This window comes from Pan paniscus, chromosome 2, assembly GCF_029289425.2.
Source record: "Pan paniscus chromosome 2, NHGRI_mPanPan1-v2.0_pri, whole genome shotgun sequence".
Classification (NCBI taxonomy): Eukaryota; Metazoa; Chordata; class Mammalia; order Primates; family Hominidae; genus Pan; species Pan paniscus.
The window spans coordinates 13,286,817-13,307,854 of record NC_085926.1 but is presented as its reverse complement, the minus strand read 5'-3'; the positions used below and the strand labels follow the sequence as shown (position 1 = coordinate 13,307,854).

Genomic DNA, 21,038 nt, shown 5'->3' with positions numbered 1-21,038 from the left:
AAAGTCTGCTGCTATTGAAGGAAGATGTGTATTACTTCAGTTTCCAAGAGATGTGGGCATGCTGCACCATGCAGGGTCACGAGGAAGCACCACTGCCCTCGGGGGATGCAGACCAGCTCAGAGGAAGACAGACAGGCATCAGCCCCCAAAGGAGGAAACAGGGCATGGGGCAGCTCCAGGGAGTGCTCCCCGAGGCACAGGAAATTGGCCCTTCAGCTTCGGCTGCCCACAGGTCCTGCCACAGTTGTGTTTCCCTGTTGCTGAATGCATTCAAAGACAGGTGTCAGGGGTGTTGCCTTATGGAAAGAACTGGGGTTTAGAGTCAGGCCTGGTTCTAGCCCCAGCTCTGCCCTTCGTGGGCCCTGTGAGTAGGTCACCATCCAAAAATCTGTTTCCACACCTCTCACGTTGGGCAATATGGCCTAGGTTCCAGGGCTTTCCTTCAGCTGAGGGACTGGTCATGAGGACCGCTGGCAAACCATGGCACTCCGTGTATGCGCACATAATTGCCATCCATCAGTTTAGGGCATGTCCTGGAGGAAATGGAGCCCAGTTCTCCCAGCCCTTTGGCTGCACTGCAGGTCATTCTGGCCTTCTTGTAGCAGGAGCACCTGATAGAGACCTAGTCAGCACTCAGGGTCAGAAGGTGTGGTGGAGGCAAGGATGCAGCCATGATCCCTAACCCAAACTGTCACCCCACGCAGTCCACACTTCTGCACCAAAGCTGCCATTGCCAACATTGACTGAGCACCTGCCCTGTGGCAGGTGCCTCCCCACTGCTGACCTCATGTAATGCTTATGCCAGGCCTGCGTCACGGTCACGTGATGATCCCCATTTTTCAGAGGAGGAAAGGGGCAGAGGCTGCTTCTGCAGTCAGGTTGCATAGTAAGGGCAGCCTTCCCTTTCTGGCATGTCCAGTTCCCTGGTGGGAAGAGTGTGAGGAAACACTCTGGATCTCTTTCCCCTTGGGGCCTCAGCTTCCTTTCTGAAATGCAGGAATGATGCTGCTGCCACTGTTTGGCTGCGAGCTGCATGTGCTTTCTGGGATGACAAGTGAGGAGGTCGAGCCTGTGCCACCTGCCTGCAGTGGTCCCTCATCTGGGGCCACTGCTTGGTAACCTCGAGTTGGGGCCACACCTGGGACCTCAGTCAGTTGAATGCTTTGCTCAGCAGAGGACATGGATTACGTTTCTCCCTCTGGGAGTTGGAAGCTTCTTTCCCGAGACTGAGAGCCCTCCTTTCTCTCCTGTACCTAGAGACGACTTTGTGCAGATCGGGAAGGGCCCCACCAACAACACCTGCGTTGTCCGCACAGTCAGCGTGGGCCTGACACTGCTCCGTGTGTGGGACGCAGAGCACCCGGGCCTCTCGGACTTCGTGCCCCTGCCTGTCCTACAGGCCATCTCCCCAGAACTGTCCGGGGCCATGGTGGTGGGGGACGTGCTCTGTCTGGCCACTGTTCTGACCAGCCTGGAAGGTAAGATAGATCCTGAGCAAGGGAACCTGTGGAGTCACGGACGCTTGCAAAGCTGGGTGGGGGCTACCTGGGCAGGGGCTCGGCACCAGTCACGGGGGCCTACAGGCAGACCTGCAGGATACTCAGGAGCAGTGCTCCAAAACTGCTGCCCGGAGACCAGATCCAGCCTGTGCCTGTTTTCTGCAAGTAAATTTTTGTTGGCACTCAGCTGTGCCGTGCATTATGTATGGTCAGTGGCTGTTGTCACCCTACCACTGCCAGATTGTGTGGTCATAGCAGAGATTGTATGGGCTGCATAGCCCAAATGCTTATGTCCAACCTTCACAGAAAGCATTTGCCAGCCCTTTTCTGGAACAGCTCTGCCAAGTCGGTGGGGGGGTCCCCTGCTCCTGTGGGGCATCCTGTCTCTGCATAGTCTCACTCAGTTCCTCTAGCCAGGAGACACACGGATCTCCGCTGCTGCTGAGGAACTGAATTCACCATTTTAGTGAATTCTGTGGGAAGTGGCCGCCATAGTGACAGCACAGGCTGGGAGACTTAAGCAAAGAAGGACACTGGGCTAAATCAGGGGCTTCCAAATTTCAGCCATGCCCAGGTGACCTGTAGTACATCTGTGGAACACGTGTACAATTATTTACTTAGCTTTTATTTTCAAATTGTCTCCACCTTTTTTTTTTAACCTTACTAAATTCATTTTAAAAGGAGATGAAATACTACCTTTAAGGAAAAACAAATATAATTTGCCATAAATAGATTATGGTTGAGTCCTTTAATTGTATTTATTATATAATGTGATTGGCTTTTAACTCAGATGTGTATGTGGTGAAAGCTCTGAGCCTCACACCTGCTGTCTGTTTGCTAAAAAGGAATTGATAAGGCAACAAAGGGATGGGGAGGGGCTGTGCTTTGGGGAAGGAGCTACAGAGGACAGGGCCTGGCAGCAGCACCAGACCATTCCTGGGCAGGAGTCAGCTAAAGCTTCATGCCAGGATGGTCAGGAGATTCCAGGCAGGGAGTTGGGGGTCAGGGAGAGCAGGTGCTAGGGGCCACAGCCCTGTAGAGGGTGGGTGCAGCAGGGTGGGAGAGCTGATGGCTCCAGGTGGCTGGAGCCAGGAGCATGACCGGCACTGGGGCAGGCAGCGTGGCTGTCTCCTGAGGCTGCTGAGTGAGCCCCCATGGGGGTAGTGGCAGCCAGCGAGGAAGCTGGCCTGTCATCCAGGTGAGCTGGGCTTTGACTGGAGTGTCCAGCTATGGAAAGGGGGCTGACACCTGTGCTTCCTCTCCAGGCCTCTCAGGAACCTGGAGCTCCTCGGCCAACAGCATCCTCCACATCGACCCCAAGACGGGTGTGGCTGTGGCCCGGGCCGTGGGATCCGTGACGGTTTACTATGAGGTCGCTGGGCACCTGAGGACCTACAAGGAGGTGGGCTCTAAGCAGCTGGAGGCACATGTGGCTCAGTGGCCTGTGAGGCGGGCCTGACCTTCTGGGAGGATTATGAAGACTTTTCCTTTTAGGGAGAAGCCATCTGAGGGGTTGGGTCTGGGAGTCATGAGTCTGGGACTGGCCACTTGCTGACTCTGACATGGGGACAAGCTCCCTTTTTTTTTCCAGGCTTCAGTCTCCCCATGTTCAAGAGGGTGTGATGAGGACAGGCAGCCTTGTAGGGTGAATTCCAGCTCCCATGGGCTTGGGTCTGGCAACCCTGGAGTGGGCACTTCCTGGGAGCCGGTGCTTCCCTGTCACCTGCAAGGTTAAGACTCCCTGTGCAAGTCACCTTTTGAGTCTGGAGGCGACAAAACCTGCTCTCTCTTCCATTCATCTCCAGTTGAGAATGAATCAGTGGGCCAAGTCTGGCTGAGATCCAAATGCATCTCATTTTCAGAGGCAGCATGTGCTTTATGGAACCTAGCAGTTTAACCTAATAGTTTGCATATTTAGTGCTGCGGCTCTGCAGTTTGGGCGAGCCAGTTGCAGACAGAGGCATCCTGTGACAATACAGCTGTGCTCTCCTGGAAAGAGCCTCTGGTCAGGGGATGGGGTGGCATGGACAAAGGTGTGTAGGGTTCAAGAGCAGAGCCTGGGGGGCTGGAACAGAGGGTGTGGGAGAAGCATGGTCTGGCTTTGTGATCAGATCAGAAAATGCACCAGATTCCAGGCAGTTTGGTGCAGGTTGAGGGTGGGGCATCTACAGCCAGACGGTCTAGGTCAAATCCCAGCTTGGCCACTGTGAGGCTATGACTGAGCAATCATTGAGTCTCGCTATGTCCCGATTTTCTTGCCTGTATAATGGGGATGATAGCGTTGTGAGGATTTAGTGAGTTAGCACGTCAGAAGCCCCTAGGGTGGTGCTCAGCTCATAGCCAGTGCTCAGCAGAAATTAGCTGCTGCTGCTGCTGTTCCAGGGTGAAGGGGTAGAAGCTTATGCCACACTCAGTGGAGTTTTTTAAACAGTGCTATAGACCAAGGCTGTGTTTGCAGAGGTTACCTGGCACCTGGAGGAGCTCGAGAGAGCAGTCCCTACAGGGTAACTGGCCAGAGACTGAGGCCAGGCCCTCAGCTGGGATCACTGGGTGTGGCAGAATCTAAAGGCAGGTTTGGGAGAGACGGGAGGGAGGGAGGCACATCAGAGCTCCATGAGCATCCAGAAGTGAGGCTGGAGGGGAGGAAGGGCTTGGGATGACCAGGCTGCTACTGGTCCTTTGCTGAGAGGGGCACACAGAGGTAGGTAGGCCTGCAGGGAGGTGAGGAGCCTGGGCCAGGGAGCTAGAGATGTCACAGCTCTCCCAGGTGAGGCAGGAGGCACAGCTGGGTGGGTGCGGCAGGAGCACTGTGAGGAAGGCTGGACAGGGTGGGGGCCTCAGCCCAGAAGTGGCCTCTGAAGCCCTGGGAGTGGGTGGGCGTGCACGGGCACTCCAGGAGTGCAGGCAGGAGAGGGGCCAGGAAGCCTTGGGCACTCTCTGAGGGTGGACAGGGAGGAAGGGGAGAGGAGAGCCAGTGTTGGGGGTTCCCAGGCTAGAGAGTGGTACACAGCCTCTGTCAGTCCCTGGAGGTGGATGGTGGTGAGCCCTGAGCGGAGGCACCGTGAGTTTGACAGTGATGCCTGGTCACCTACAGCTCTGCATGGGCCACATCCCTGGGAGCTGCAGGGGCTTCAATCGCATCCCTGCTCTGAAGTTCACCTACTGGTAGAAATCAGACCTCCTGGAGGCAGGGAGTACTGGTGCCTGCTGAGAGAGGGAGGGGGGCCTTCAGCTGCAGGAAGTGGCCTTGGGCCTGAAGGGTGGATGAGGCTGGGCTCTGCAGAGAAGATGGGAGGGTGTCCTAGCCAAGGGAGTGCAGGGAGGTCTCCAGCCTGGGGCTGTTTGGGTGTGGCCAGGTACAGGATGGGCACAGGGGGAACAGCTGGGAAAATCTGGGCAGACTGGATTCTGGGTGGGGGGTGGTGCTGTACTACAGAGAAGTGATCATGGCTGTCTGAACAGCCAAAATCCTCAGCCCACCCAGATAGATTAATGAATTCAGGCCCGCTGCTCAGCGTCCAGTCAGCTGCTGGGGGAAGCAGCTTGTTCAATGGGAGAACTGGGCTGTGAAGTCTGACCAGACTGGGCTCAAACCCCCTCTCTGCCACATTCTAGCAAGGCATTTAGGCTTTGAGCCTCAGTGTTGCCACCTGTGAAACGGGTGACACTATGTCACAGACTGCAGGGTGAGGTTGTGGAAACGCCCAGCATGGACCGGGACACAGGCGGCGCTCCATGAAGCTTCCTTGGCTCCCTCTCTAGGTGGTGGTCGGCGTCCCTCAGAGGATCATGGCCCGTCACCTCCACCCCATCCAGACCAGCTTCCAGGAGGCTACAGCCTCCAAAGTGATTGTTGCCGTGGGAGACAGAAGCTCTAACCTGAGAGGTACTTAATGAGGGGCTTGGGCTGTCTTCAGAGTACCTGGGAGCGGGGAGGTGGCTTCCTGTGTCCCCTGGATGGAGTTTATCTGCTTCTCCTATTCACACTCACACCAACTCCAGAGAGGGCATTTAGCCCCCACTCATCCACTCCTTCCAGCGTTTCTGAAATTGGAGTCCTCCAAAAGCTGAGCCAGTGAAAGGAATCTTCATAATGGAGCCCAGCTCCCAGAAGGTGCCTGTTCTGCACTGGAAATGTGACTTCAGCCCGAGGGCACCCTAGCAAAGAAAGCCACAATTTCCCACCGTGAATCCCAGAAACTAATGAATTAGCAGGACTCGTCGCTGGTTTTAATTTTTGTAATGACCTCTCCCAGGTCATGCATAGAATGTTGAACCCCATCCCCTGCCCATGACAGCCCTGAACAGCAGCTGCCAGAAATAAGTAAGTCAACAGGGCTGTTTTCTTAAACCACCTCACTGGCAGAGTGAAGCACCGCCCTTCTCGTCCTGATTAACGAGGCAGCTCTGTTCCATCATGGCAGCCTCTGCTCCTTCCTCAGCGCAAGTGGACAGCACTGTGCCGTTGCCTAAGTGCCGCTCAGATGTTAGTGGAGAACTAGTGCCCTCTGAATGTGCAGAAGTAAATTGCCATTTCCCCTGCTGACAGGGACAGAAGACAGGCATTAGTGGGCCTAGCCCGTCTGCCGTGCCCCTGGATGCAAGGTCTGGAACAAATGCTGAAATTCTGACTTGAAGCTCCCTGTGATGCCGATGGCATCCTCTTCCATATGATATGTCCTTGGCTTTACCAATCCTGGCTGCATCTCAAAGCTTTGAGCCGCCCTGGGGCCCTGCTGGAAGACATGCAGGGGCAGGTGGCATTTACAGCCCAGCCAGCCTGTGCAGGCCTGGTGGAATTTGGTGTGGCGGCCATCGGGCCTGGCCCACACCCTCTCGTCTCTCCCCTCTCTAGGCGAGTGCACCCCCACCCAGAGGGAAGTCATCCAGGCCTTGCACCCAGAGACCCTCATCAGCTGCCAGTCCCAGTTCAAGCCGGCCGTCTTTGATTTCCCATCTCAAGATGTGTTCACTGTGGAGCCACAGTTTGACACTGCCCTTGGTAATTGCGAGGATTTGAAAGTGAAAGGGACTTGGAGACAGTCTCTGTCTTCTGGGCATCTTGCGGCTTCCACGTGCCCAGCTCACCATGGCTGTCTGTCCAGAGGGCAGAGATTGTCAGGAGCGCAGCCTGGGGATTGACGCCAGGGGGACTTGAGAGGACTGCTGGTCACAGAGGGTATCCTAGCTTGGCCAAGGCCTTTATAGGGCATTCCCAGGAGGACCCCTGGAGGAGGTGACTTCTCACCTGGGCTTTGGAGGATGCATAGGAGTCCCCTGGTTAGAGAAGCAGGGAGAAGAAATGACATCAGTGCACGGGCAGGAGAGGGGACAAGACAATACACCCTTGTCTTCGCAGGCCAGTACTTCTGTTCAATCACAATGCACAGGCTGACGGACAAGCAACGGAAGCACCTGAGCATGAAGAAGACAGCTCTGGTGGTCAGTGCCTCCCTCTCCAGCAGCCACTTCTCCACAGAGCAGGTGGAGGCCGAGGTGCCCTTCAGCCCAGGTCTCTTCGCCGACCAGGCTGAAATCCTTTTGAGCAACCACTACACCAGCTCCGAGGTCAGGGTCTTTGGTGCCCCGGAGGTTCTGGAGAACTTGGAGGTGAGTGGCATCTGCATGCCTCAGGCCAGGCCGGAGTCAGGGGCATCAGGAAGGCCCTGGAGGAAGAGGGAATGTGGCGTGGATGTCCTGGGCCAGCTCTCTTTAAAATTTATTTTTACAATTAGAATTTTTAAATTGAAGTACTCTTTTCTTTTTCCGTAGCACTATTGCTGTCTCTCGGGCTGCGTGATTGTATTAATTGTTCTGACCTCTGCTGGTCTTCCCCAGCTACAAGTTAAGCTTGTGGGGGCAGCAGTGAGAACCCCAGAAAAGGTGCCAGTGAACGTGTGGTGCGTGGCATCGCAGAATTCAGTGCAGGAGCATCTGCCACAGAGCAGGGAGGAAAGCCCTAATCCCTGCTGGGACAAGTCCCCTCTCTCCAGGCCTCACTTTCTCCGTGACTAAGTCACGGGGTGGGATTGGTAGGTGAATGATCCCTCAGGCCCAGAGCCTGGCAGGCTGGGAAGAGTTCTGGGGTGAGAGAACCAAGGAGTTCCTTGGCATTTCCGCCTGCTTCTCCTGCCTTGCTGCAGCCAGCGTGATCTCATGTTCTCCTGCAGAGGCAGGGAATGCTCAGCATCGCTGATGAGGGAGGAGGGCCAGCCCGCTGGCAGCGTGAGCAGAGCTTGGGCTGCTACCTTGGAGAGCTGGTGCTTGGTGATACTTCATGTTGGTTTAGCCTTTTTTTTTTTTTTTTTTTTTTTTTTGAGACGGAGTCTTGCTCTGTCGCCCAGGCTGGAGTGCAGTGGCGCAGTCTCGGCTCACTGCAAGTTCTACCTCCCAGGTTCATGCCATTCTCCTACCTCAGCCTCCCAAGTAGCTGGGACTATAGGTGCCCGCCACCACACCCGGCTAATTTTTTTTTAGTAGAGAGGGGGTTTCACCGTGTTAGCCAGGATGGTCTCGATCTCCTGACCTTGTGATCCGTCCACTTTGGCCTCCCAAAGTTTTTTTTTTTTTTTTTTTTTTTTTGAAATGGAGTCTCGCTCTGTCACCCAGGTTGGAGTGCAGTGGCACTATCTTGGCTCACTGCAATCTCCACCTCCCGGGTTCATGCCATTCTCCCACCCTTGCCTCCTGAGTAGCTGGGACTACAGGCGCCTGCCACCACATCTGGCTAATTTTTTGTATTTTTAATAGAGACGGGGTCTCACTGTGTTAGCCAGGCTGGTCTCGATCTCCTGACCTCATGATCTGCCCGCCTCAGCCTCCCAAAGTGTTGAGATTACAGGCGTGAGCAACCGCGCCCAGCCTGGTTTAGCCTTTTTGTAAGCAGCAGTTGATTAGAATTAAATGAGCTTGAATTTGATTCTGACATTCATATTGATTTGTCCTTCCCTCAAAAAACACCCTGAGTATGGACAGGGCTTCCCGACTCTGCAGACTACACGCTGTCCATGAGCAGTGCCCAGGTGTCATTACCTGCCCATGAGGTGTGACCTGGGCAGGGGTCCCCACCTGTACCCTTGGGCCCCAGGAGGGAAGCCCAGCGTGTCAGGCTGAAGGGGGGGTGCTTCCAGAGATGGCCATGCAGAGCAGCCCTCCCGCCTCGGGGTCCTGAGGCCCCGCTCAGTGGTCCCCCCACTCTGCAGAATGTGCACCCCCAGCTCTGATGTCTCTTCCAGGTGAAATCCGGGTCCCCGGCTGTGCTGGCATTCGCAAAGGAGAAGTCTCTTGGGTGGCCCAGCTTCATCACATACACGGTCGGCGTCTCAGACCCCGCGGCCGGCAGCCAAGGGCCTCTGTCCACTACCCTGACCTTCTCCAGCCCCGTGACCAACCAAGCCATTGCCATCCCAGTGACAGTGGCTTTTGTGATGGATCGCCGTGGGCCCGGTCCTTGTGAGTCGCGGAATGACATCATCTGGGACAGACCAGGATGGGGAGGGACAGGCAGGAGTGGTCCTGGCTATCAGTAGAAACCTGAGGTGTAAGAAATGGAGGAGTCAGAAATGCAGAATGTCCCTCAAAGTGATCGCTGCTCATTGGGGCCATGATGCAGGCTTTAGCTGCCCAGCTTTCCCATCTGTTCTCAACATGGCAGCCACAGGGGCTGTGCCCCTCCTCTGCTCAGCAGCCTGCGCCAGGAGAAGAAGTGCCAGGGTACCAGGAACAGCTGTGGGCCCAGGCCTCCAGCAGGTGGCCTGGCCCTCTGAGACCACCATCCTTACATCTAAGAGGGACCTGTGGACTGGCCTGTAGACCTACAGTAGGGCAGGAACATGATGGGACACCACAGTGGGCCTGGTGGTTTTGGTAACTCATCTTCCCATTGATGGCAGATGGAACCAGCCTCTTTCAGCACTTCCTGGATTCCTACCAGGTCATGTTCTTCACGCTCTTTGCCCTGTTGGCTGGGACGGCGGTCATGATCATAGGTGAGGAGGCTGCCTGTATCTCTGGGTCTGTTCCCCTGCCCCGACCTGCTCTAACCAACCATGTGCTCTTGCAGCCTACCACACTGTCTGCACGCCCCGGGATCTTGCTGTGCCTGCAGCCCTCACGCCTCGAGCCAGCCCTGGACACAGCCCCCACTGTGAGTAGCCCCCCTGCAGGCACAACCAGGCAGAGCTGCTGAGAAAGAGAAGAGCCCTCGGGGGGAGGGGTCGAGGCTCCTGAACCCTAAGTCTCAACAGGCCCTTGCCTGGGCCAAAGGAGCCTGAGGCCCAGAGGACAGATGTGAGAGCCAGGAGGGTCGGGGCAGAGGGGCTGCCAGTCCTGGTTCAGCAAGAGCTTTCCCCAGGTAGAGCCATGCTGGGTGGAGGTATGGGCAGCAAGGAGCTCTGTCTAGGCAGGAGTGCATGCTAGGACCAGATGCCCACTTGCTGAGGCTGCCTCAGAAGGCTCTAAGCTGGGGTTGGACGAGCTGACTCACAGATGGGGATTCTGGGTAGTTCTGATGAGAAATTTCCCAGAAGAATGGGCAAAGTCATTTATTTCAATGGTCTAACTGTCTCTCTGGTGACCCCAAAGCCCTGGTGACCCTGCACAGCTCCAGGGAGCACCTCACTGTGTGAATGCAGTTTCTCTCTCAAACAATGCAGTGCCCAGCCTGTACTGCTGTACGTGAAGGCCCTTTAATGTCTCCTGATTCCCATTTGAGGGTTCTCTCCCCTACACAAAGAGTCCTTGAGCTCGTGTCTGCTGACATGGGGGCCCATGGACCGGCTTCAGGGGGGTCCCTGAATTTTTTTGAAAGAAGACCCAGTTGTGTGGGTAGAAGCACTTTCCTGGGTAAGGAGAGCCCACACGCCCTTGTCTTCTGCCTGACGACTTCTCCACCTGCAAAGCAGCACCCAGGGGAGGCCACGGGTGCTCGGCCTCCTCGCGGCTCTGCTGCCTTCTGCAGCTGCTCTGGCAGCAGGTGCCTGCCCTTTCTAGCTGCCTCTCTCAGCGTGCTCCTCCCTGGGTTTTGGGAGCCACACCTGGATCTCTGCAAGGTCTCCGGAGCACTGCAGAATCGCTGCTCCCCTCGGGGTCTTTGTTCCTGTGGCGCTCTTGCCCGAGGCTGCATTGCATTCAGATGCACGGGGCCTCCCTGCCTCATGCCCCCTGGACAGATGCTGCTGTGGTCCTGAAACTTGAGACACGTTCTCCCCGGAAGGCTCTGCGCTCCTGGGTGTTAGGGTGGCATCCCAGGCCTCTCTGTGTGAATGAGGCCAGCTCAGCAGGTGCCCATGGACTTCCCTCTGCTGGCCGGGGAGGCCTCGGGGCATCACCATGAGACTGTCCTGGGCGAGGCAGGCGCCTGCTGAATGCTGGCTGTAACTGAGGAGTGCGCCGCTCTCCCTGGCTCTGCTGCTCACGTCGTCTCTCTTCCCACCCTAGATTTCGCTGCCTCATCACCCACATCTCCCAATGCACTGCCTCCTGCTCGCAAAGCCAGCCCTCCCTCAGGGCTGTGGAGCCCAGCCTATGCCTCCCACTAGGCTGTGTGAAGGTTCCCGGAGGATGGGTCTCAGCCGAGCCTCGTGCGCCCCCAAGATGGAACATCCCTGCTGCATTCACACTGGAACAAGCCCCTCCAGACGAGTGCCCCGGCCCCAGGCCAGCTTCACTGCCGTCTCTTCACACAGAGCTGTAGTTTCGGCTCTGCCCATTAGCTCATTTTATGTAGAAGTTTTAAATGTGTGTTTTTTTCCTTTCAAGTCTTACAAAGCTAAGACTTTTTGGCTCATTCCTTTTTGCATGGTTGTCTAGGGTTTCTGGACAATGTGCTGTTGCATTTTTATTTTCCTAGCCTTGCTAAAATCTCTCCCTTCTCAAGACTTTGAGCAGTTAGAAGTGCTCCTTAGAAGTTGTCTGTGGGTGATGTTACTGTAGTGGTCTCAGGGAAAGGACTGTCCAGTTACTTTAGGGGGTTTTTGGTGGGGTTTTTCCCCTGTGAAAACTTACTTTTCTCCTAGTCTGGCTGCTGCTAGGACTTCTGAGGAGCAATGGGACATGAGTGTCCCTGTATCTGCCCCACTGCTGCAAGGGAAGCCTCAGGAACCAGCACCTGGAGGCCAGGATAGCCAAGCCCCGGGTGAGCGAGAGGCTGGAGAACACAGGAGCTCACCCAGGGCTGCTGCCCAACCATGGGCCACTGTGAACAGACTTCAGTCCTCTGTTTTTGTTTCATAAGCCATTGAGACATCTGATGGACTTGGCTTAGGCCCTGCTGGGACATCCCACGTGTGATCCCTTTCACTCCATCAGGACACCAGGACTGTCCTTAGGAAAATGTCCTTGAGATGGCAGCAGGAGTCATATTTTCTGTGTGTGTGTTTCGGAAAGCCGCTGTGTCCTGCCTCAGCACAAAGACCCAGTGTCATTTGCTCCTCCTGTTCCTGTGCCACTCCAGAACCTCAGCAGATCTGAGCCACCGCCTGCCAGTGTGAGAGGCGGCCACTTTCATGGCAGCTCATCAGGCGCAGGGCCCCAGACAGCTTCCCAGCAGGCCCTAGAGCCCGGCCTGGGCCAATGATGGAGGGCGGCCACCAGCCCAGGGCCTGCCCATCCAGAAGGGACTCCCCAGGGCCTGGGGGAGGAGACCCTTGGAAAAGTCCTCTCTTCCCAGCTCCTGATTCTGGATCTGAGATTCTCAGATCACAGGCCCCTGTGCTCCAGGCCGAGGCTGGGCCACCCTCAGGGAGATCCAGAGACTCATGCCCATGGCCATCCATGCGTGGACGCTGTGTGGAGAGTCCAGGATGACGGGATCCCGCACAAGCTCCCTTCAGTCCTTCAGGGCTGGGCCATGTGGTTGATTTTTCTAAAGCTGGAGAAAGGAAGAATTGTGCCTTGCATATTACTTGAGCTTAAACTGACAACCTGGATGTAAATAGGAGCCTTTCTACTTGGTTTATTTAATAAAGTTCTATGTGATTTTTTAAGAGGGTGTGATCGTTGCTGAGATTTCTATCTGATGGTGATGATTTCTTCCCTTTACCCATCTATGATACTCTGGGGCCTGGCAGAGCTGGAGGTCTGAGCTTTATTCTCCCCAAAGGGTGAGCATCATTTTCAAGCACATTCAGGTTGGCAAATGCAAGTGCATCTGGACGCAGCCAGATCTTGCCAGCAAGTGAGTGTGCCCAAGAAGGCACATTGACAAAACCAGGTGATGCCACACAGTTCAGCTTTCTGCTCCCAAGCTAACCAAGCAACTCTCTGTCTCTAATGGTTGCCAGAAAAGGTTTTTAGCACCATTTAGCACTAAAAATATAGTACATCATATAGATTGTTTTTTCTCTAGAATTCTTAAGTCTGGCCAAAAGTGAACTCTCGTTCTCTGTTTCTCTGTATGTCTTTGTGCATGCTTACATGTGCATTCCTGCATCCTGGAAATGTTTTTTTGTTTTGTTTTGTTTTGTTTTTGTTTTTCGTTTGTTTTTGAGATGGAGTCTTGCTCTGTCACCCAGGCTGGAGTGCAGTGGCATGATCTCAGCTCACTGCAAGCTCCGCCTCCCAGGTTCACACCATTCTCCTGCCTCAGCCTCCTGAGTAGCTGGGACTACAGGCGCCCGCCACCACGCCCGGATAATTTTTTGTATTTTTAGTAGAAACAGAGTTTCACCATGTTAGCCAGGATGGTCTCGATCTCCTGAGCTCGTGATCTGCCCACCTCGGCCTCCCAAAGTGCTGGGATTACAGGCGTGAGCCACGGTGCCCGGCCACATCCTGGAAATGTTACATCACAAAGTCTGCGAACACTCAGTAGCAGGGAGCACTGAACCTGGGGTGTCAGGGGTGGGTAGCACAGGTCTAGGCTGGTGAGAGCTTAGCAATCAGGTGACCAGGAATCTAGGTCCACTTTGTTCTGGGGCTGGAGAGAAATTATTTATCTCTCTGGGCCACAGTAGTTTCCTCACCTGCAAAAGGGCCCTCGTGACATGTGTCCTACCCACCACCTGCCCAGAGTGGCTCCCAGCAGGAAGCAGGTGCTTCCTGAGGGTCTGTCCCCAGACCCTCAGCCTCCCTCTGCGCACGCCCTCTCCCACATGCCTTTGCAGTTCCTTCTGCCCATTGAGGCTAGGTGTGGTCATGTGACTTGCTTTGGTTGGCATGGGTGAGAAGGACCATGGGTCTGTGCTGGGCATCCCTCACCCTCCTCATGCCCCTGCCATTGATGTAGTAATCAGGAAGCCCAGGTAGCTGCAGGTCCAAGCAGGAGGAAGGACACCTGCAAGGGACCTGCCCATCCCGGATCACCTGGCCTGCAGCCCACGGCTATGAAAAGAGTGATGGTTCCTGGGGACAGCGTGGTAGGCAGCAGTGTTGCAGCAACCTGTGACAGGTAAGAAACATGCTATGGTTCCCTTCTGGCTGAATCCAGTGAAGGCAGATGTTTTCCGTCTCTCATGTTCCCTCCCTTTGTGGATTCCCTCTGGGCTGTCTGGTGGGCCCTCTCAGCCCATCCTGCTGGGACAGGGTGTCCTGGGCATCCCTGGCCTCAGGCCTAGCCAGGCACCCAGTCAGGACCCTCTGAGGATGGGGCACAGCAAGGCTGTGCGATGCTGGGCCTGCCCCCTCCTGCGCTCCCATCTCCTTCTCTGGGCAAGGGTGTGGTCAGCCACACACTAGAGGCTGCTGTGGGGGTGGATGGGAATGTGGCTCCACAGGACACATCGCTCCATCATTGTGAGTCCTGTGCCCACATGAAACCATCCTGCCCAGCCTCACTCTCCATTGCAGCCTTATGGCAGGGCCACAGTGGGAGGGATGTTCTCAGGATGGTTTGTGGAATGAATGCATGAGTAAACCCCCATGAAGGAATGTGATTCTGGGTTTCCCCAACTCTGGGTTCTACTTTCTGGAACATCCTGAGCCTCAGGTCAGTGTGGAGAGGAGCAGGGTTCAGGGGGGCAGGTGGAGGCTGAAACTCAGAACAGGCTGAGAGTGCCCACCAGACATGGCTCAGGGGAGAATTGGCTGAAGGGAGGGACCACAGGACAGAAAACAGAGAGGGCTGACTCAGTCTCTTCCAAACCACTCCTTTCAGCCAACTCCAAGCCACCTGGGCCAGCGCCAAATGAAGCCAACTTGACAGAACCACCTCTGGCCACCAGCATGGTTCCCAGCAGTCTGTAGATCCGTGTAGATGGCTGGAAGAAGCCGAGAGGCAGGGTGAATGCTCAAAGCCGCCGCTGTTTCCTGCACGCCACCTGCTAGCACATGCTGAGCGTTTCCAGTCACCAGCTCACTTCATCCCCGCCACAGCCCTAGGAGGCAGGCCCATCCACCTACAGATGGTGAAACCGAGGCCCACAAGGTGAAGCCACTCGCCTGGTCACACACTGGCAAGTGGCAGAACCAGGATTCAAATCCTGGTTGACTGGCACCAGAGTTTGCTCCCCCGATGTGTACCTTCTTCTGCCCTCCTGGGTAGGGGCATCCACTGTGGGAGCCTTGCACCGACTTCCCTCAGACCAGCTCAGCTGTGGACTGTCTCACGAATTATTTTATAATCATAAAGAAGAACTTTTGCTGGGCATGGTGGCTCACGCCTATAATCCCAGCACTTTAGGAGGATGAGGCAGGCAGATCACTTGAGGTCAAGAGTTCAAGACCAGCCTAGCCAATATGGTGAAACCCGGTCTCTACTAAAAATAAAAAAAATCAGCCAGGCATGTGCCTGTAATCCCAGCTACTCAGGAGGCTGAGGCAGGAGAATCACTTGAACCTGGGAGGTGGAGGTTGCAGTGAGTGAAGATCACACCAGAGCAAGACTCCATCTCAAAAAAAAAAAAAAAAAAAGAACTTTTAACATAAAAAAAAACTTTAACATAGAAAAATATTTTTTACAAGGAAAAATGCTTTTCATAAAAAATTAAAAGGCCTGGTGCGGTGGCTCATGTCTCTAATCCCAGCACTTTGGGAGGCCAAGGCGTCGGATCACAGGGTCACGAGATCGAGACCATCCTGGCTAACAGTGAAACCCCGTCCCTACTAAAAATACAAAAAAATAGCTGAGTGTGGTGGTGGGACCGAGTAACTGGACCTGTAGTCCCAGTTACTCAGGAGGCTGAGGCAGGAGAATGGTGTAAACCTGGGTGGCGGAGCTTGTGGTGAGCCAAGATAGCACCACCGCACTCCAGCCTGGGCAACAGAGCGAGACTCCATCTCAAAAAAAAAAAAAAGAAAAAAAAAATTAACAAAAACTTTTTATAAAAAAAAAAATTTAGCTAGGCACGGTGGCTCATGGCTGTAATCCCAGCATTCTGGGAGGCCAAGGCAGGCAGATCATGAGGTCAGGAGATCGAGACCATCCTGGCTAACACAGTGAAACCCCGTCTCTACTAAAAATACAAAAAAAAAAATTAGCTAGGCGTGGTGGCGGGCGCCTGTAGTCCCAGCTGCTTGGGAGGCTGAGGCAGGAGAATGGTGTGAACCCGGGAGGCGGAGCTCGCAGTGAGCCAAGATCGCACCACTGCACTCCAGCCTGGGCGACAGAGCAAGACTCTGTCTCAAAAAACTAATAATAATAATAATAATAATTTTTTGGCTGAGAGTGGTGGTTCATGTCCGTAATCCCAGCACTTTGTGAGGCCGAGGCAGGAGAATCACTTGAGCTCAGGGGTTCAAGACCAGCCTGGGCAACACAGGGAGCTCCTGTCTCTAAAAAAAATTTTTTTTTTTTGAGACGGAGTTTCACTCTCGTTGCCCAAGCTGGAGTGCAATGGTGCAATCTCAGCTCACTGCAACCTCCGCCTCCCGGGTTCAAGCAATTCTCCTGGTTCAGCCTCCCGAGTAGCTGGGATTATAGGCGCCCACCACCACGCCCAGCTAATTGTTGTATTTTTAGTAGAGATGGGTTTTCACCATGTTAGCCAGGCTGGTCTCATTCCTGACCTCAGGTGATCCGCCTGCCTCAGCCTCTGAGACGGAGTCTCACTCTGTTTCCCAGGCTGGAGTGCAGTGGCGCAATCTTGGCTCACTGCAACTTCCACTTCCTGGGTTCAAGTGATTCTCCTGCCTCAGCCTCCTGAGTAACTGGGATTACAGGCGCCTACCACCACACCTGGCTAATTTTTGTACTTTTAGTAGTGACGGGGTTTCACCATGTTGGCCCCGCTGGTCTCAAACTCCTGACCTCATGATCTGCCCGCCTTGGCCTCCCAAAGTGGTGGGATTACAGGCGTGAGCCACCACGCCTGGCCGTTGTTGTTGTTGTTGTTGTTGTTGGTGGTGGTGGTGGTGGTGGTGGTGGTGGTGGTGGTGGTGGTGGTGGTGTTTGAGACGGAGTCTCTTGTCACCCAGGCTGGAGTGCAGTGGTGCGATCTCGGCTCACTGCATCCTCTCCCTCCTGGGCTCAAGTGATTCTCCTGCCTCAGCCTCCCGAGTAGCTGGGATTACAGGACCTGCCACCACGCCTAGCTAAATTTTTGTATTTTTAGTAGATAACAGGGTTTCACCATGTTGGCCAGGCTGGTATCAAACTCTTGACCTCAAATGATCCACCCACCTCAACCTCCCAAAGTGCTGGGATTACAGGCATGAGCCACTGTGCCTGGCCAAAAAAAAATTTTTTTAATTAGCAGGTGTGGTGGCACATGCCTGTAGTCCCAGGTACTCAGGAAGCTGAGACAGGATTGTTTGAGGCCAGGAGTTTGAGGCTGCAGTGAGCTGTGATGGAGCCACTGTACTCCAGGGTGGGTGACAGAGTCTCTACTACTGCTACCACCACTACTAATAATTTTTTATTAAAAATAATTTTTAATAAAAAAATTAATGATAAACAATGTTTAACATAGAAAAAATGTCTCATAATTTTTTTTATAAGAAAAAAGTTTTGGGCCCAGTGCGGTGACTCACGCCTGTAATCCCAGCACTCTGGGAGGCCGAGGTGGGTGGGTCACGAGGTCAGGAGATCAAGACCATCCTGGCTAGCACAGTGAAACCCTGTCTTTACTAAAAATACAAAAACTTAGCCAGGCATGGTGGTGGGTGCCTGTAGTACCAGCTACGCAGGAGGCTGAGGCATGAGAATGGCATGAATCCAGGAGGCTGAGCTTGCAGTGAGCCGAGATCGTGCCACCACGTTCCAGCCTGGGCGACAGAGCGAGACTCCATCTCAAAAAAAAAAAAAAAAAAGTTTTGGCCGGGCGCAGTGGCTCACGCCATAATCCCAGCACTTTTGGAGGCTGAGGTGGGCAGGTCATTTGTGGTCAGGTGTTCCAGACCAGCTTGGCCAACTTGGTGAGACCCTGTCTCTACTAAACACAAAAATTAGCTGGGCGTGCTGGCATGCGCCTGTAATCCCAGCTACTTGGGAGGCTGAGACAGGAGAATCGCTTGAACCTGGGAGGTGGAGGTTGCAGTGAGTCCAGTGAGACTCCATCTAAAAAAAAAAGAAAGAAAGAAAAAAAAGGAAAAGAAAAAACTTTTAACAGAAAAGTACAACAAATAATTTAACAAACCCCCATGCCTACTACTCAATGTAGGCTCTTGTTAGCATGATCTCATAGGCTTCCAAGGTGTGTTTTGTTTTGTTTTGTTTTTCAAAAAATAGAAAAAAAAAACTACTATTATAACTTGTCTCATTTAACCTCTACGTTCTAGCCCTTCGTCTTTTTTTTTTTTTTTTTCTTGAGATGGAGTTTTGCTCTTGTTGCCCAGGCTGGAGTGCAATGGCACGATCTCAGCTCGCTGCAAACTCCGCCTCCCAGATTCAAGCAATTCTCCTGCCTCAGCCTCTCGAGTAATTGGTATTACAGGTGCCCGCGACCACGCCTGGCTAATTTTGTATTTTTTTAGTAGAGACGGTGTTCTCCATGTTGGTCGGGCTGATCTTGAACTCCCGACCTCAGGTAATCCACCTGCCTCGGAATCCCAAAGTGCTGGGATTACAGGAGTGAGCCACTGCACCCGGCTCTTGTTTTTCTTTTCATAGGCTACTACTTTTATAAATTTGGAGACAATCTTTCCAAAGCAACTCTTATTGTTAAAAAGCATCAGTAAGTCTGGGTGCAGTGGCTCACATCTGTAATCCCAGCACTTTGGGAGGCCGAGGCGGGCGGATCATGAGGTCAGGAGATCAAGACCATCCTGGCTAACACAGCGAAACCCCGTCTCTACTAAAAATACAAAAAAATTAGCCGGGCGTGGTGGTGGGTGCCTGTAGTCCCAGCTACTCAGGAGGCTGAGGCAGGAGAATGGTGTGAACCCGGGAGGCGGAGCTTGCAGTGAGCCGAGATTGCGCCGAGATTGCGGCACTGCACTCCAGCCTGGGCGACAGAGCGAGACTCCGTCTCAAAAAAAAAGAAGCAAAACCTGAGGTCACAGGCTGGGTGATCGTCTATCACGTTGTTAAGTTTTCTGTTGTATGTAATTAGCAAATGAACCTCTGTGGAAGATTTCATAGCTCATCAGGCGACCACTTCCATTTGGAGAGGCTTCACTGAAAGCCCATAAAGACCACTGACAAGAACCAGGAAAGTGGAATCTGAAAGACCCCTTGCTTCCTTGCTTTCAAGCATAGTAGCTTCCTTGTCGGGGTCTTTCTCAGTGGACGGGGGAGAGTCGGGGGGCAAGTGCAGCGGCCAGCGAACCTGGTGGATGGGGCCCAGGTGCAAAGCAAATCCTGCCTCTGCCACTCACCTGCTGGATGGCCTTGGAACCTTCATGTTTGAGCCTCAGTTTCCCTGTTTGCAAAATGGTAATTATATGACCTCCTTCACAGCATTGCCATGTGGGCATAATTAATTACTGAGTTGAACCACCCCTTCCCCCACAACAACCCACAACAGTGGTGAGCAAACATTTGATGCTCAATAAACGTGAACTTTTCTTCCTTTGTCTTCCTGGGTGGTCCAGGGCAGCCATCCCCAGTCTCTTGGGGACCGTGACACACCTCTCCAGGAGTTGTTTCTTAGCAGTAGTCCCCTCTGCCACTCACTGGACCAACAGAAACAAATCAATAATCAAGTCCAGGGGTCACAAACATGGATGCTGCCAGGCCAGGTAGACACACCCGAGCCAGGGGGTCAGATGCTGGTGACCTGGACTGCATGGCATTGCCTGCTTGGCTCCAGCTGCTGTGGCCAGATGGGAACAAAGCCCCACTGGGGCCAATTCCTCTGGTTTTCCAGACTCCCCTCATCCACCTTTCTTGGGATAAAACCTAATAGATAAATAATGGCAATAAAATTCAACTTTTAAAAACTGTAAAAAGCAGCCTACAGTGAGCCAAAACAACTGTCCTTGGGCCACCAGTTTTTTTGTATGTGTTTTGCTGCTGTTGTGTTGTGTGTGTTGTTGTTGAGACAAAGTCTCACTCTGTCACCCAGTGCAGTATCACAATCTCAGCCCGCTACAGCCTCGACCTCATGGGCTCAAGTGATCCTCACGCTTCAGCCTCCCAAACTGCTGGGATTACAGGCATGAGCCACCAAGCCCCACCTGGCCACCAGTTTTCAATGTCTGAATTTCTTCCTACTTGGTAAAAGCCTGGCATATGTGTCTCCACACTGCCTCCTCTGGCCCTGGCAGACATTGCTTGTCGCTCCCATCACTTTCCTGCAGAAGCAGAACTCCCTCAGTGCTCCTTACGACCTAGCATCCAGGTGGTCACCACCAGTCAGTGTGTGCAGTTAGAGCAGAGGAGGCCACCGTTGTCCCAGTCTACTCCAAACCGTCATTGCAGAGATGGGGAAGGACTGGCTTTAGCTCACCCATGTTCAAAAATGGTCTCAGCTTTTCCCTGGCAACTTGCCCAGGACGAACACAGAGGAAGAGAAAAGGGACTGGCTAGAGGAGGCTATGCATGTTTCTTTTCTTTCTTTCTCTTTTTTTTGACAGAGTCTCACTGTGTCACCCAGGCTGGAGTACCGTGGCGCAATCTCGGCTCACTGCAACCTCTGCCTCCTGGATTCAAGTAATTCTCCTGAGTAGCTGGGATCACAGGCGTGTGCCACCACACCCGGCTGATGTTTGTGTTTTCAGTAGAGACGGGGTTTCGCCATGTTGGTCAGGCTGGTCTCAAACTCCTGACCTCTTGATCTACCCGCCTCAGCCTCCCAAAGTGCTGGGATTACAGGCATGAGCCACCGCACCTGGCCTGTGCATATTAGGTTTCTGTTTTTCCCATCAATATCATGGGTTTGGAGCTGAAGCATCTTAAAATGGCAAATGAGCAGGTGACAGTTGCAGTTTCGGCCACCTGCGTCCACTTCCCACAGGGTCCCTGGGTGCAGTGGGCAAGCGGATTGTGTGTGAGTGTTGAGGGGAGGGCAGTTAAATGCGACAATGTAATCCCTTTGTTAAGTTTTTGTTTGTTTGTTTGTTTTGAGACGGAGTCTCGCTCTGTCACCCAGGCTGGAGTGCAGTGGCGCGATCTTGGCTCACTGCAAGCTCCGCCTCCCGGGTTCAAGCCATTCTCCTGCCTTAGCCTCCTGAGTAGCTGGGACTACAGGTGCCCACCACCACGCCCGGCTAATTTTTTGTATT

General features: G+C 53.8%; 1 protein-coding gene across 1 annotated transcript in view; it reads left to right on the top strand.

Moving 5' to 3' along the window:
* The window catches only part of NUP210 (nucleoporin 210), a 103,799-nt gene extending 91,315 nt beyond the window's left edge, over positions 1-12,484 (top strand). The window contains exons 32-40 of the mRNA XM_034955863.3: positions 1,258-1,478; positions 2,765-2,901; positions 5,262-5,385; positions 6,355-6,501; positions 6,859-7,109; positions 8,735-8,951; positions 9,392-9,487; positions 9,562-9,645; positions 10,938-12,484. Of these exons, the coding sequence (XP_034811754.2) occupies positions 1,258-1,478; positions 2,765-2,901; positions 5,262-5,385; positions 6,355-6,501; positions 6,859-7,109; positions 8,735-8,951; positions 9,392-9,487; positions 9,562-9,645; positions 10,938-11,038 (1,378 nt within the window). The 3' untranslated portion in view covers positions 11,039-12,484. The remainder of the gene's footprint in view (positions 1-1,257; positions 1,479-2,764; positions 2,902-5,261; positions 5,386-6,354; positions 6,502-6,858; positions 7,110-8,734; positions 8,952-9,391; positions 9,488-9,561; positions 9,646-10,937) is intronic.
* Positions 12,485-21,038: the final 8,554 nt, after the last annotated feature.